At 44.4% G+C, this 15,696-nt stretch overlaps 1 protein-coding gene across 1 annotated transcript; it reads left to right on the top strand.

Moving 5' to 3' along the window:
* Positions 1 to 11,487: 11,487 nt before the first annotated feature.
* LOC134203960 (chymotrypsin-2-like) lies at positions 11,488 to 12,406 on the top strand. Its single transcript, XM_062678798.1, has 3 exons — positions 11,488 to 11,551; positions 11,616 to 12,001; positions 12,061 to 12,406. The coding sequence occupies exons 1-3, from the start codon at positions 11,488 to 11,490 to the stop codon at positions 12,361 to 12,363; spliced, it is 753 nt and encodes a 250-aa protein (XP_062534782.1). The 3' UTR covers positions 12,364 to 12,406.
* Positions 12,407 to 15,696: the final 3,290 nt, after the last annotated feature.

The following is a 15,696-nucleotide window of genomic DNA, read 5'->3' as shown; positions in this document are numbered from 1 at the left end:
TACAAATGCGCGATGAAAGGATTTTCTCTCCATCGTTAAATAAAACGAAAAGCAAGCGGCCTTCCATCTCACATCTGATGGGGACGCTTAGGGTTGTGGCTCACAGCCATGAAGAGCCAACGCAACCAAAACTGTTGAAGCCTTTCGCTACATTTAACGGTCTCCAGCACGTGCAAGAACAAAGCTTGGAACATGCTGGCAAGTGAAGCCAACAACTGCAAAATTGTATCGTAATCTTATACAAATATTTCATTTTCCAGTGAGGGTGGCTCCACCGGAGAGGAAATGTATACGAGTGGAGGCGACAGTCGGTAACCCTACAGTTGGCTAAAAGCTATGCTACGTAGAAATGGTTGGATCTGCATTCGTTGCGCACCGACAGGACCCATATCATACCTGAGATGGTTCGGTTCTCGGAGCGTGGAAATGCACCACTTCAGAATAAGTGCAACATAGCAGTGCGCCGAGCAGTTAACTCCACTGCAAGACACCGACGAGAAGAATGAACCGTTGATAAAGGAATAAAATTAATAACTTATAGAAATAATATATTATGACAAATTAATCTACCATATAATATTCTGATGTCATCTTTCAATACAAACACAATAAATATAATTTATAAGTGAAGATAGTGTAATGGGAATTCACATGCTCGCGCGACCGGACAGACGATTTGATAATGCGACCACTCGAGTGTGAGCTCTTCCATGCAGTTCGGAATGATTGGGCCCCTCTTGAAGATGCCTGGAAATTGGTGCACGGGACGTAGCATGAAATTTTCCGTGAATAGCATGCACATTCGCAAATCGCAGCAGCAGAGCTCTTCATTTCATAAATGAGCTTTTTTTACACATTAGGTATGAAAGGCTATGCGAGGCATCTGGCCAAAGAATTTCTAGTTATTCTTTTGAATAGTGCAAATTATACGCTTACGATTTGTCATATTCCCATGCGAAGAAGCAGTACAACATTGTGCATAAAGACAGTTGAATGTATTGAGGCAACATTGTAAGAATGATGATTTAATGTGGTGATAAACGATCTAATAATGGTGTGACTAAATTTTTGGAAACGCGCGGAAAAGTGGAAAGCATGAAATATTTGGGGGTAGTTTGAAGCTTTTTGTGGATATGTACTGTTAATTAAGTTAATTAATTATGTTAATGATTAACATATGTTAAGTTAACATTTGACTATCAAAAAAAAGTTCGTGTAATGAGTTGTCATTCCCACTAATGGAACCCCTCATTTGTACTAGAGCAAAAAGGTCTTACTCCTAAATAAGAAGCCTACCCCCTAGTTATGGATCGCAATGCTATCTTTTGTCGAGTGTTTTCGCCGAATTTATGAACCCCATAACCATAGCTCACGGTGGGTGTTCTATGCAGGAAACAAAACATCCCGAAGCGGTCTGCAAAATAGAATGCTTCTCCTAGTCAGTGACACGACAACATGGTCACCACAGTCCGAATGCTTCGATCCTACTTGTGCGCTAACTTGCTAACGATGGTTCCATTTCGATTATCTTTTTCTCCCATTGTGCACAATTTACGACAGTCAGTGTGTGTATGTGTACATTCCAGTCCCTCTGGACTGGGAGCTCGGAGGTACTCACAGTGCGAAAAGTATTTTCCGATCATGAAACTCATAAATAATTTCCCGCTACCATTCCCGGCCAGGTGGGACTTGTCTTCGAAGGCACCCCTGAAACAGGTGTTGCAGCCGAGCAGTAGGTGGTAGATCTTCAAAGGTTCGAGGTGCTGTTTTACTTCAACACTAATCGGTCACTTAGCATCCACCGGGATGCCGGCCTGACAGATTTATGGACACGTGCAGGGTGTCTCACGCTTTCGGTGTTATTTGTTTCTGCAGATTCAAATTCCTATTACTAGAGAGGTCAGTGTTAATCATCGATTCATGAAAGGATGTTCTGCATAGTTGAATATTCTCATAAAATGTAAGTTCCTGCAACTGTTGCGGAAAGATCGCCAACGTGTTGTTACAGAAAATGTTCTTGAAGCTATTCAATCAACTTTATTTGATCGATGCCTGCAACTATTATCAAGCTCACTATTTTCTTGCTGTATTTAGTAGTAAGCATTGATTCTTATAACATGATACATGTCATTATGTATAATTTGTAGTGTAAAACTATTTGGAATTGTTTCAAAATAAATAATCAGAAGGGCTGTGTGCAAAACACGACCGCGAGGTAGACGTAAAACAACGTCAAAGTTCTACATGTCGGAGAGTGTATGTGTCCCCTCAGGAAAGTTGGTTCGGTCGGAGTAAAGTCTGTGGGCAAGTTGTACTGTCCAGCAGTCGTACAACTTGCACATAGACGGTCCGACTTTACTCCGACCGAACCAAATTTCCTGTAGGCGGAGTCAAAGTTGTACAACATATCGGAGTGTGTTTTTTATAGAGGGATGAAGGCAAATCTGCAAACAGAAACCTGAAATTACCACTCAGGGAGTGGGGTTGATGGAACGCCGGACCCACTAAACCCAGCCAAGCAACAGAAGGTTACTTGAGTTACCCTCTCTTCTAATGCCCTGGTTCCCCTAGGAACTGCTTCCCATCATTACTTTTGGGGATAGGCAGTACTTAATGTACTCAGTCATTCACGCTCCAACAGGCACTCATCCCGTATGAGGCTTACTTGGAGTGCTCTCTCTAACATACCCTCTGACACACCCCTGACACCCTTTCTGACGCACCATATGAGTCTTACTTGGATGCTCACCACTGACATACCATTCCATAACTTGGATGTTCAGCTCACCCTACCACCTGATTCACGCTCTAGCACACCAATCTGAGACTTATTTGGGTGCTCACTCTAGCACACCCTGCCACTCCTCCTGACACACGCTCTGACACACCATGTGGGACTTACTTAGGTTCTCACTTCTGACATGCCATGCGAGGCTGACTTGGGTGCTCACTCTACTCTCCTCTGCCATGCCTCGAGGTGTCGATAGCGATAGGTACCAACAGTTCTACGCTACGACCCTCCTACCTCGGCATGTGCAGTCCATACTAACACCTATGCGCTCACTCTTCTGCCATGCCTCGTGGTGGCGACTGCGGTTGCCACCCGCTGCGACACTCTTACCTCGACATGTGCAAACCTCTCATTCACTTCCCCGCGCTCAGCCTGTTTTCGCTCTAACTAACCAATCACAAGTTAGTCATGCTTGTCGACTGCTGCTCGGCGCGCCAGATTCTCTGCAAGCTGCAGGCAATCTGAGTGGTTGCAGTCGAAACTGCGTTCCACTTCTCCACCGCTTGGCACATCCTCTGGATAAGGGTATGCGTGGTTGTGTCCCGACCGCAAACGTCTAGCATAGCTCTTCTTTCGACGTTGAAACGAGGACATACGAACAGTATGTGCTCTGCAGTTTCATCGACACCTGGACAGTCAGAGCAGACGGTGCTCTCCACGTGCCCAAACCTGTGGAGGTAATGCCGGAAGGAGCCATGACCTGACAGGAATGTGTCAGATGGAAGTGAACTTCTTCATGAGGTCTCCCCACCCAGCTCGATATGTTAGGTATCAGCCGGTGGGTCCACCTCCCTGTCACCTCCAGTCACCCTGATGTATTCGCGGACTCCTCTGGTGCCACGTAGCTTGAAACACTCCTCGTCTTCCCGGATGACCAGCCCGACTGGCATCATGCTCGCAATCACGCAGGCTGCATCGTGTGATATCGTGCGGTAGACTGATGCCACTCTCAGACAGGTCCGCGACGTTAGGCATAAGTACGTTAGGCATAAGGACGTTTGGCATAAGTGCGTTAGGCATAATGGACGTTAGGCATAATTCTGCCTTCTTTATATAATAGGCTGTTCTTTGGGTCATTTTATGCCTAACGTTCATTATGCGTAACGTACATTATGCCTAACGTCCGTTATGCTAACGTCTTTATGCCCTAACGTATTTATGCCCAACGGGGTATACCCCTCTGAGACACATCAAGCGGTACGTGCTCTCCAGATTTCGCAGGTAACTGGTTATCCGCAAACCAGACGGGGTCAAGCTGCTGAATATGATCATTTCTAGCAACTTGCCCGTCGTGTCTATAAGACAGATTGGTCTATGCGCCGATGGGTCACCCGGCCTTCGGCAACAACACCAGTTTATGTCTTTTCTATTTTTCGGTGAATCTACACTCATCTAGACATATTTGCATAGCTGAACATGTTCGGGTTCGCTATGATTGCTGTCTTGAGAGCGCTGTTCGGAACTTCTTCAGGCCCTGGAGCTTTGTTCGTTACCAGGGATTTGGCCACCGCGAGTAACTCTTCGTTCGTCACGTTTCGTGATGACTAGTCGAGTCGCACCCATATTGCCTTGCGGTGCAGGAGGCCAGTGACTTGTGACTCGGGACGGGAAGCGTACCTCGATAATCCTCGCCAACCTAGATCGTTCGCAGATCGTTCGGGGGTTGAAGAGCTCCCTTTTATTAAAATTGATTCAGACTAAGGTCTTGCGGAGTCCAAAGTACGTACGATTGTAAGCCACTATGCGTCTCCGAATTTCTCTGCTGGTATCATTTTTGGCAGTCACCAGTGAGACCAAGTACATAAATTCTTCTACAACCTCGATTTCGTCACCACCGATGCAAACTCGCGGTGGGTGGCTCACATTGTCTTCTCTTGGACCTCTTCCTATCATGTACTTCGTCTTTGACGTGTTGATGACTAGTCCGATCTGCTTAGCTTCCCTCTTCAGTCTGATGTAGGCTTCCTCCATCTTCTCAAAGTTACGTGCCATAATATCTATGTCGTCGGCGAAGCCAAATAGCTGGACGGACTTATTGAAAATTGTACCATACGTGGTAATCCCTGCTCTTCGTATTACCCCTTCCAAAGCGATGCTGAATAGCAGACACGAAAGACCATCACCTTGCCGTAACCCTCTGCGGGTTTTGAAGGGACTCGAGAATGCCCCTGAAACTCGAACTGCGCAAATCACCCGATCCATCGTCGCCTTGATCAACCGTGTCAGTTTATCCGGAAAACCCTGTTTGTGCATTAGTTTCCATAGCTGGTCTCGATTGATTGTATTATATGCGGCTTTGAAGTCGATGAATAGATGATGTGTGAACACGTTGTATTCGCGGCATTTCTGCAGTACTTGGCGAATGGCGAACACCTGGTCCGTGGTGGAGCGTTCACCCATAAAATCCGCCTGGTACTGCCCCACGAACTCCCTTGCAATTGGTGCTAGTCGACGGCATACAATTTGGGAGAGTACCTTGTAGGCGGCGTTCAGCAATGTTATTGCGCGGTAGTTGCTACAATCCAGCGTATCGCCCTTTTTGTAGATGGGAAGAGCTCCCTTTGGTCTTGGCCATCACTATCCTGTAGGCGTCACCCCATGGATTCGCGTTGGCTCCTTCGCATAAGTTGTCGAAACACGCTCTCTTACTGCTCTTGATGGCCTTGTTAAAGGTCATTTTCGCAGATCGAAACACTTCACGGTGGTTCGCTCTTTCATCCTCGGTGCGGGCACGTTCCATCCTTCGTCTATCCCTGAGGCAGGTTGATCGAAGAGCCGCAATCTCGGGACTCCACCAGTAGACCGGGCGTCTGCCATTTCACGGCAGAGCATTCCTCGGCATGGAGGCGTCACGCGCGTGATAGGACAGCTAGCAACGCATCCCCGCTCAGACCTTCAGTGCTGGCTTCCAGTCCCAGGGCCGCGGTGAAAACTTCGCTGTCGAAGTGATTGGTTCTCCACCCTCGGACCTGACAGGGATCCCCGGACCTCGGATGTTGCACACATTAGTTGATATTGAAGCGAATTGCTAGATGATCACTATGGGTGTAACCCTCGTCCACCCTCCAGTCCAAGTCTGGTGCCAGACCAGAACTGACATACGTTACGTCAATCCATGACTCGATCCCATTCCTTCTGAACGTGCTAGCGGAACCATCATTGACTAGCACTGCGTCGAGCTTTGCTAGCGCCTCTAGTAACGTTTTTTTTTTTATTTTTATTTTTTTTTTTTTTACAAGGGAGAATGCATTTACACACTAACCCAGTACACGTGCATTGTAGTTGCCAAACTACCACACGGAAGTGTACTGGAGTGTCGGACTCGACCATACCGGTAATACCGACTAAACTCCCTTGGGCTCCACCATCGTTTCCCCCAGGAACTACCTCGCAGTACTACTTCTGGGGGGACGGCAGTACTAAGCGTACTCGCTCATTGTCGCTCACACAGGCACTCGTCCCACGCGAGACTGACTTGGGTGCTCGCACACCATTCACAGGTAACTGCCTGGGCCTACAGATATTACGCTACGACACTCCTGCCTCAGCACGAGCAGATCAATCACACCACTGCCGAAGCAGACCACACGCTACCCTGCCGAAGCAGGGACACTCCCCATGCACCACATGTGCACAACTGTGGGTGTGTGGGTACAACCCACTGCTACCCTGCCGCCGAAGCAGCTTCTCCAAAGACCATTCGCTCCATGTGACCCTTTTTTGGGTTCTCACTCTAACACTCCACTGCAATGCCTCGAGGTGTCGATGGGTACCTCGACTCCTACCTCAGCATGTGCAGTCCATACTCAGACTTCTGCTGCGCTTCGAGGTGACAATAGCGGTGACACGCTATGACACTCCTGCCTCAGCACAACCAGATCACTCACTCCCTGCCGAAGCAGCTCACGCGCTACCCTACCGAAGTAGGGACACTCCCCAACTCACTCTAACACTCCACTGCCATGCCTCGAGGTGTCGATAGCGGTATGTAGGGACGAATCAACGATACTACGCTACGACACTCCTACCTTAGCATGTGCAGTCCATACTCAGACTTCTGCTGCGCTTCGAGGTGACAATAGCGGTGACGCGCTATGACACTCCTGCCTCAACACAAACAGATCACTCACTCCCTGCCGAAGCAGCTCACGCACTACCCTACCAAAGTAGGGACACTCCCCATGCCAATTGGCACTCCCTGGGCTTGTGCTTTTGAAGCGGCACACAGTCGCTTTGATAGAGTTTGATTACGGGCACTTGTGGCTTTTTGGGAGGGATTTTAGCAGAGCCCACTGCTAAATCCCACCACGCCCTAGGCAGTTCTCCCTGACTCGCAGACAGCTGGGGAGGGGTCGTCAAGCCCTTGGACATGGTCCATGCTGTCCCTGCTGTCCCTGCTGCCCCCTCTAGTAACGCTTGACCCCTTCGATTGGTGCAGCGGCTGCCCCACTTCACTGCCCAAGCGTTAAAATCTCCTGCTATGACGACCTTACTGGTGGCTTAAGTGGCTTACGATCCACTACCCGGGTAGAAGAAAACAGCAAAATAATATCAAATTTTACTATTAATATATGAATAACTGAATAGCAAAATCTGCTATTAGTTTGTTTGATATAGTTGCTAAAATAGCAAAAATAATAACAGACATTGCTCTAGCAAATAACTCATAAATAACTCATTTTGCTATTATAATAACAAACCAATAGCAAAATATTTGAAGAAAAGAAAATATCAAAATCAGTTATTATTGGTATGTTGAAAATGCAATGATAAATAAATAACAAACTTTGTTATGATTGCAAAATGTGTTCTTCATTTGTTGTTCTGGTCTTTCTTACAATAACATATAAATAACAAATTTTACTATTATAACAAAATTTGTTGTTAGGGTGCTATTTTATGTTATTCATGAATAGCATAGAAATAACAAAACCTGATATCACAGCAAAATTTGTTATTATTATGTTATTTGTTTGTTATTCACCTCTACCCGGGTACCCCGGGCAGAAGCCATGAACAGAATAACAAAACATGATATGGACTTGATTGATATAAGAGATAAACAGGCAACAATATCAAAAATTTGCATCGAAATATCATTTAAATATCAAGATATGCTATGGATAAGAACAAATCAATGGCACATGATATTGATCACTTATTACAAATAGCATAAATTGATCTCCTCATGATATTTTAGTGCAAAATATTGATATTGTCGTCTGATCTTTTATCTCTTATATCAATCATGTCCATATCTCATTTTGCTATCTTATCAACATTTGATATTATTGAGATATTTTCTTCTACTTGGGACGTATGTAAGACGATAGCCTATCGATCATCTGGTTGAACTGTTTTAATGGCCACCTTGGTAGGGCAAAGCAGATACAATAGAACACACCATTTATCTTGGCTATCGCGACACCATCAGCAGAGGAGTGTACTACCTTTTGGTTCGAGTACCGTTCCGTCGTGCAAATAGCCGCCATCCTAGACCCATCCGCCACCCAATTGCCGTTATCGACAGGGACGTTGTACGGGTCGGACAGGAGGGCGACATCGGTCCTCGACTCCGCACTGGTCTCTGACGGCAGAGACGACTCTGATTGGTGCCTTTCGCTTTTTGTTCCGAGAAGTTACCTTCTCGGGTCAACGCCCTTCGGGCTCTTTGCACCCCGATCTGCTCCGTCCAGACGACGCGACGTTTGGCCTTTATGGTCGCACGTCGTTTGGCTTTGCTCTGAGCTGCCTGAGCCGTTGCGGGTTAGCCACAGTCTTTTTTTCATTGGCCGTCAAGGCGAAATCAATCGCCTCTTGTACCATAGTCGCTTCTCCAAGAAAGGAGAAGGCATCGGTTTGAGCACCTTTGTCGGCCTTCTCTCTTCCCACCACCCGCCTGATAAACGCATCCTGTTCTTGTCTTGCGACTCGAACAGCCTGGCGGAGCATCCGAAGGTTCTGTTTCAGTTCCTTACTGATGTTCTGCCTTGCGTTCGCGAACTCGATGATATCATCGAGTTGCTCGGTGACCACCTGCATCCCGGATAGTGGTCCGCCGAGCGTGCTGATAGGGCTATACCCTGTCACTGCTGGGGAGACTCCGGTGCTGCTAGTTGCAGCCTCCGTTACCCCGCTCTCCGCCTCCCTGGGAGGAGACCTCACTAACCCCCCCTTGACAAAAGTGTCTACCACCTCCATGCTTAACGCATCGTCAAAATAATTATTTTGTTTTGCTGTTCAGAGCCAGATAAGCGCAAAGAACGGGCATCTGAACCTACTCCCACCCAGCAGGCAAAGCTTGGTAGCAGAATTGGACAGCGTGCTACAAGGCCCGCCACGGTTTTAGGGAACGGAAGACAGCCTAGCCATTAGTCCACTCGCCGTTTCGAGTCAGTGTCACCCGGCTCTACTAAGAGCGTAGAATGCCATGCTACCAGCTCTCGCTTTCACAATATTACGACATCTAAGACAAGGTCCGTTAACACGCGGCCAAAACGCCATAATCAGGAACTCGCTGGCATTGATCCTGATGTGCCAATTGGTACTTCTTGGGCTCCTGTGCGCTTGCGGACACATGCAGCTTTTTGTAGAGGTTTAACAGAGCCCACTGCCAAACCCCACCACGTCCTAGGCAGGCCCCCTAACTCGCAGAGGCCGTGGTGAGGGGTCGTTAAACCTTTGGACAAAGCCCCTGTTGTCCTGATGTCGGAGCATGTATGGGGCCCCTACGGCTATCGTTGCGATTGTTATTTCTGCCGTTGCCAAGCGAATGTGTTTTGTACTTTGAAGAAAAGTTCTATCGGATCAGCATCCTTTTGATTAGCATGTTGATCTTGAAAAATCATGTTCTCTTTTTTAAATACTATGCATGTCCAATCACTAAAGCCCCTACGGAATGCAGCGGAACGGCGGTGGAAACCAATCGTCAAGCGATTATGATTTGCACTTTCAAGAAAATTCGTTTACTCAATCTTCTCTTATGCAAAATGATGGTCCAGGCAAGAACCGATATTTTTAATAATGCGCCTTTCCAGAATCTCGGAAGAAAATTTCACTTGATTTCTACTGACGCCGTGAATGAGCGAGTACATTAAGTACTGCATATCCCCCAGAAGTAATGCTAGGAGGCAGTTCCTGGAGGAACGATGGTATTAGCAGAGAGGGTAACTCAAGTAACCTTCCGTTGCTTGGTTGGGTTTAGTGGGTCCGGCGTTCCGTCAACCCCACTCCCTGAGTGATAATTTCAGGTGTCTGTTTGCAGATTTGCCTTCATCCCTCTATAAAAACGGGTTTCCCAATGTTCTTGAATCATTCCTTTGATCCATCTTACAGCGTCCATGGAGACTTCCAACAGATACAGCTTCGGGATATGCTTCCCGACTCGTGACAGCCATACGATCGGCTTACTCGTTGCCGTGGATACCGGAGTGTACGAGCAAGCAGCAGAAGGCGACGTTATTGGCCACAGTCAGCCTTTCAGTCTTCTGGAGCCAGGGATGCATTGAGAAGTAGGATTTTATCTCATGGAGACAGCTGACAGAGTCCTTAAATATGATGGTAGGAGAGTATGTAATATGGGTATTAAGGTTTTGAGGCTATCATTATAAGTTTCAGCGTTAAAATCATTCATCAGCAAATGTAGTCAAGATTAAGATTTCAAACTCACAATAAGTAATTGTATTAACAGAAAAGTATAATTTATTCATTTCTTGAAAGGAATTTTCAAAACAAGTTGGACCTGTCACTCATACCACTATTACCGGTACACCGACCCTACCTACCTCAAAATCCGAAATAATAATCTGCTGCAAAATGTGATACCATGGATATCATGTTGTAGCACATCTGATGTCCAAGAGAAATGTTTTTTTTAGATAATGAGTTCAGTTCCAGTTTAGGTACAACCATCTGGCAAGTGCAAATGGGTGATTGATTGCGGATCCCCAGTGCAAAGAATCACCTCATAAACGTAATTAGCCCTTTATCTCATCTGTCGGCAACGCGTGCTAATGTGATGAATTCCAGATAATGCATAGACTAATTCACATTCAGGACTAAGGGCTTTCTTCATTCCTAAAGTAAGGTGATTGACCATCACATAGAATTTATGTTGCTTGTATTAGAAAGGCCGGATTTGATAGGGAGGTTGAAGATTCCTTAACAAGTTTCTCGTACATCTCTTATTCCGTTCTTCCACTTTATTTCTAATTCGAAAATCTCACGTTTGGAGAATTAAACTCAAATCAATCTTAAAAGTGACAGTTCAATAAAGACAAGCAAAATTACTTTCAACAGATATCGAATCATTTTTGATCGATGTTTTATTGGTTTTGCTGGGTAGTCCCAGTAATTATTATTACCGTGTGATTTTTTTATTTTTCAAACTATCACTTTTAAGCTTAATTCTCCAAATGAACCCTTACAATTGAATTGCTTGAAAAAGGCATCGGTAGAAATATGTGCAAGATTACGTCATTTAGCTCGAAATACGTTCATGTAAACATAATAAGTGAACATTTGGCCTTTCAGGAAACTCCGGAAAGCAAACAGTTCACATGAGCAAGTGTTTTTTTTAGATGGACGATAACAAACATCATAACCATATATAAGCAGCAAGCCCTTCGGAGTCAACCATTTTAGGTTCAAATTGGAACGTTTGCCAACTAACAAACCCAGTTTTTAATCAGTACAGAATGTATAAGGTTACCTTCATTCTTTTTATTTCTGCCATTGCATTGATCCATTCGGCACCAAATTGTAAGTATAGAATCAGAACTCAAAACTTCTAATGTTGAAAATCTACTTGTAAAAATCTTTGTAGCGAAAGATATGGACCAAACGGATCCCGTTCTGAACGCTCCCTTCCAGGCATCGCTTCGTTCACTGCCAGTTAGCATACACTTTTGCAGTGGGTCAATTCTGTCCGAGCGTTGGATCCTTACGGCAGCTCACTGTGTCCAGGGTCGAACTAAAACAAGTTTCAAGATAGTCGTTGGAAGTTACACGTTGGATCCGAAAGGATTGGAATACGATGTGGATGATCTTCAACTGAACCCAAGTTTTGATCCAATTTTCTACGAAAATGATGTGGCTCTCGTGAAAACGGCTTCTAACATAGAATTGAGCAGCGATGTTCAGGTGATCAGTTTACCAGGAGTGGCGTCCCCGGCCGGTGAACTTGTGGTTCTTACTGGATGGCGATCGGATGTAAGTTTTCGCCCATCTTATAATATATGACATTTTACTATTTTTTCGAACCCTTCAAGATCGAAGAAGAAACCCCCAACGACATGCAGATGGCCCGCAAGGTTACGCTTGCGAACGACGAGTGCCGGCAAATTCATGCCGACGGTGATTCACATGTCCATATCTACGATTCCAGTATATGCGCTCGTCCGCGAATGACCGGGTGTTACTGTATTATCGATGCCGGTGCCCCACTGGCTTCGGAAGATAACGTACTGGTGGGTGTGTTCTCACTATCAGCTGGCTGCGGGCGTATGCTGCCCGCTGTCTATACCCGAGTTCAAAGCTATCGCAGCTGGATTTCGACGATAACGGGAATCTAAACTGTGTTCTTTAATTAGAAGCCAACTGTTGCCAATTGTGACCCAAATACCACTTCTATATGATAATAAACTTTATGTTCATAAGCAATCTGTAAATCTTTGAATTAAAAACTCCAGATTATTCCACCTAGCGGCTATGATGCCTTTCTCGTGCATTATAAAATGTATTGAAAAAAAAATCATAGAAAGGTCAAAAAAGCACTTTAAGAGAATAGATCGCATGTTTTCTATCATTCTGCATGTTTTTGCATCAATCAATATGCATTGCCACCATTCCTGAAAACAAAATGTTTCTATGGTGGTTAGATACCACTCCCCTGTAGAATCGATTCATGCACCGTTTTCTAAATAAATTACGAATGTAAACAAAAAACAATCAGGTCGTATCGGTTCTGCTAGTCATGAATATAAGAAGATCATTGACAAATATGGCTACCTTCAGGTCCTTTGGATTGCTCCTAGTAAAGGACATTTTAGTGTCAAAACCAGTCATTCGAAGGCTCTTTCTTCTTCTTGGTTTTCCCGCTTCAGAAAGGAAGTCATTTAATGGACCATTGACGATTCGAATCGTTTATAGGACCAAAGAAATGAAGATTCTTATCCAATTTATGGCCACACAACATATTGAGCGATAATCCTACTTCAATTTTGATTCCTACTATTCTATGAGCTTTTCTTGGCCTAGCAATAATGCGCGAAGACCATGTCGAACAAGGATGAATTCGATTCCCGGTCGGATCTAGACTATTTTATCAACTTCCTTGGACATCGTGTGTAGCCACATGATATACGAATATGGATTCTCCTTGCACGGGAACAAATGCATACTCACAGGCATGAATAAAAAATCATGAAATCATGAATCAGGTCAGTTCATGAAACCATGATTATAATTCATGATTTCAGGAACATTATTCATCAGAGCTTACAATATTCATCTTCATGAAGCAACTTCGGTCCGAATTTTGACAAACATCGCATGAATATTCAAAACATAGAATGACATAGTCAGACGACTACTCCACGGACTCATTCATTCGACTGTCACTGAGTGTGTTTACTATGTGCAGAAAAAACATAATTAGCATTGTTTATGTTGATGTTTACTGTTGAAAGTGCCTCGCGGATGAAAATCGGATTCAGTCCTGTGTGATAAATCCCTTTACTCATTTGAAACGTGTTCAGATTTCAGATAATTTATCAATTTGTAAAATGTGCATAAATATTCAATGACTAATATTCAACTGAATATTGACTGTCCAGAGCCGACTATGAATGTGACGGAAGTGAACTGACAAATGAAGAAAAATGAACTTCACCAAAAATTTTCGATTATTTTACACTCTGATTCATGGTACTAGGCAATCCTCATCAGTCGACAGTATGCATAACCGGTTATGCTTCGAACACTCCATTCCCAAGAAGTAAGAACGGCGAAGAGGTAGCACGCCGGACTCTCGCTCAGTGTACTCGAGTTCAAATCCCCTGTTGAACTTTTTTTTTATTTTGTCGATCTTAACAACCAAATTGTAACGCATTGGTTGCGTTACGCGAAAATAAATCATGAAATCATGATTTATATTCATGGTGTATTTTCATAGCATGAAAACACGACGGATTCATGGAATCATGAATTATTTTCTCATTTCTGGGAACGGATTTTTACCCGTGTGGCCTTACGGTTGAACGCGCGGCTCAAAGCAAAACCATGCTTAGAGTAGCTAGGCTCGATTCCAGATCGGTCTGGAAAATTTTCGATTTGAAAATTGTCTCGACCGTCCTGGGCATGTTAGCTTCATGACATGTTGAAATGGTACCACGCAAAAATAACTGTGGGAGTGCTTGATAAACACTATAAGCTACGATGCGGCTACAGGACGTAATGTCAACAAAGAGAAAGGATATACAAATACACAAATAGTGACGTGGCTAATCGAAACCACACAGTTAATAATAGTGGAAACTGTGAAACAACGAGGCAGCAATGTCCTTACAGACGACGTTATGTAAAAAAAAATTAAGCCACAGCGCATAATAAATTCCGGCCCTGCGGCAAATAGCAACTGACACACGGTTTCGAAATGGCGGTCAGGCTGCCTCGGCACAGGCAGAAGCACCTGCACGATCTTCTGGTGGGAAATGGGATGTTCGCCTTATTTGATGCTCGGACCAGACATGACCACGGACACATTTGCTGGCGATTATCATAAACTCTATCGAAGAACGGCTCTGTGAGCGGATAAAGTCCTGATTCGGATACGCACTGGTGTATCCCCGTAAGCTACCAACAAAATATTCTCGGGGTAAATGAAGAAGTGGATGTTGAGCGTAATATGGTGGAATTGTGACTCTTCGTTGTCAACTGGACCCTAAAGGAGCATCCCATGAAGAATTTCTGAATGAATCGAATCAATCACGGAGTTGCTTAAGCACTAGGAGCAGTTCAGTTTCGGTTGCGGTTGATGAGATGTGTAAGAAGACTAGGTGATGTAATTCGTCAGATCGCTTGGGCAAAGTACGGACGTATGGATTGTAGCGTAAAAATTCTAATAACGCCATTTTGTAGGAATTTCTAAAAACTGATCACTAGCATCGTTTTTAGATGACGAACCTACTTATGTTGGTTGAAATACCCTGCCTTGGTGGTCCGGAGACGAGCCAGCCTAGGGCTGAAAGTCTCCTTAATAAAGACAATAATAAACCCTGCCTCGATATGGTAGTTTCCACGTTATCATTCCCGTTTCTGGTTAACGTTAGGCAAAAAAAAAATGCGATTTCAATTTCAAGTTTATTCAATGATCCTCTGCTTAATATTCCAGATTCTTTACGATTTCAAACTTGTCGCTCTCTTGCGAAAACTTTCGATTCTGTTTAGGTTTAGGTTCGATTCTGTTAAGGACACTCCTCACAGATTCCAAATTGAAAACTACTCGCGTTTTCAAGGGCACACCACTCGATACGGAAGTAACCCCGGGCAGAAGCTATGAACAGAATAACAAAACATGATATGGACTTGATTGATATAAGAGATAAAAGAACAGGCCACAATATCAAAAATTTGCACTGAAATATCATTTAAATATCAAGATGGCTATGGATAAGAACAAACTAATGGCACTTGATATCGATCCCTTATTACAAATAACATATCTTGATATCCTCATGATATTTTAGTGCAAAATATTGATATTGTCGCCTGATCTTTTATCTCTTATATCAATCATGTCCATATCTCATTTTGCTATCTTATCAACATTTGATATTATTGAGCTATTTTCGTCTACTCGGGACGCGCAACTGTCATTTTCATTGTTTCACGCATGCTGCGACGCA

The sequence above is a fragment of the Armigeres subalbatus genome, unplaced genomic scaffold (assembly GCF_024139115.2).
Source record: "Armigeres subalbatus isolate Guangzhou_Male unplaced genomic scaffold, GZ_Asu_2 Contig30, whole genome shotgun sequence".
Classification (NCBI taxonomy): domain Eukaryota; kingdom Metazoa; phylum Arthropoda; class Insecta; order Diptera; family Culicidae; genus Armigeres; species Armigeres subalbatus.
The sequence above is the reverse complement of the archived record's forward strand: the minus strand, read 5'-3'. Positions and strand labels throughout refer to the sequence as shown.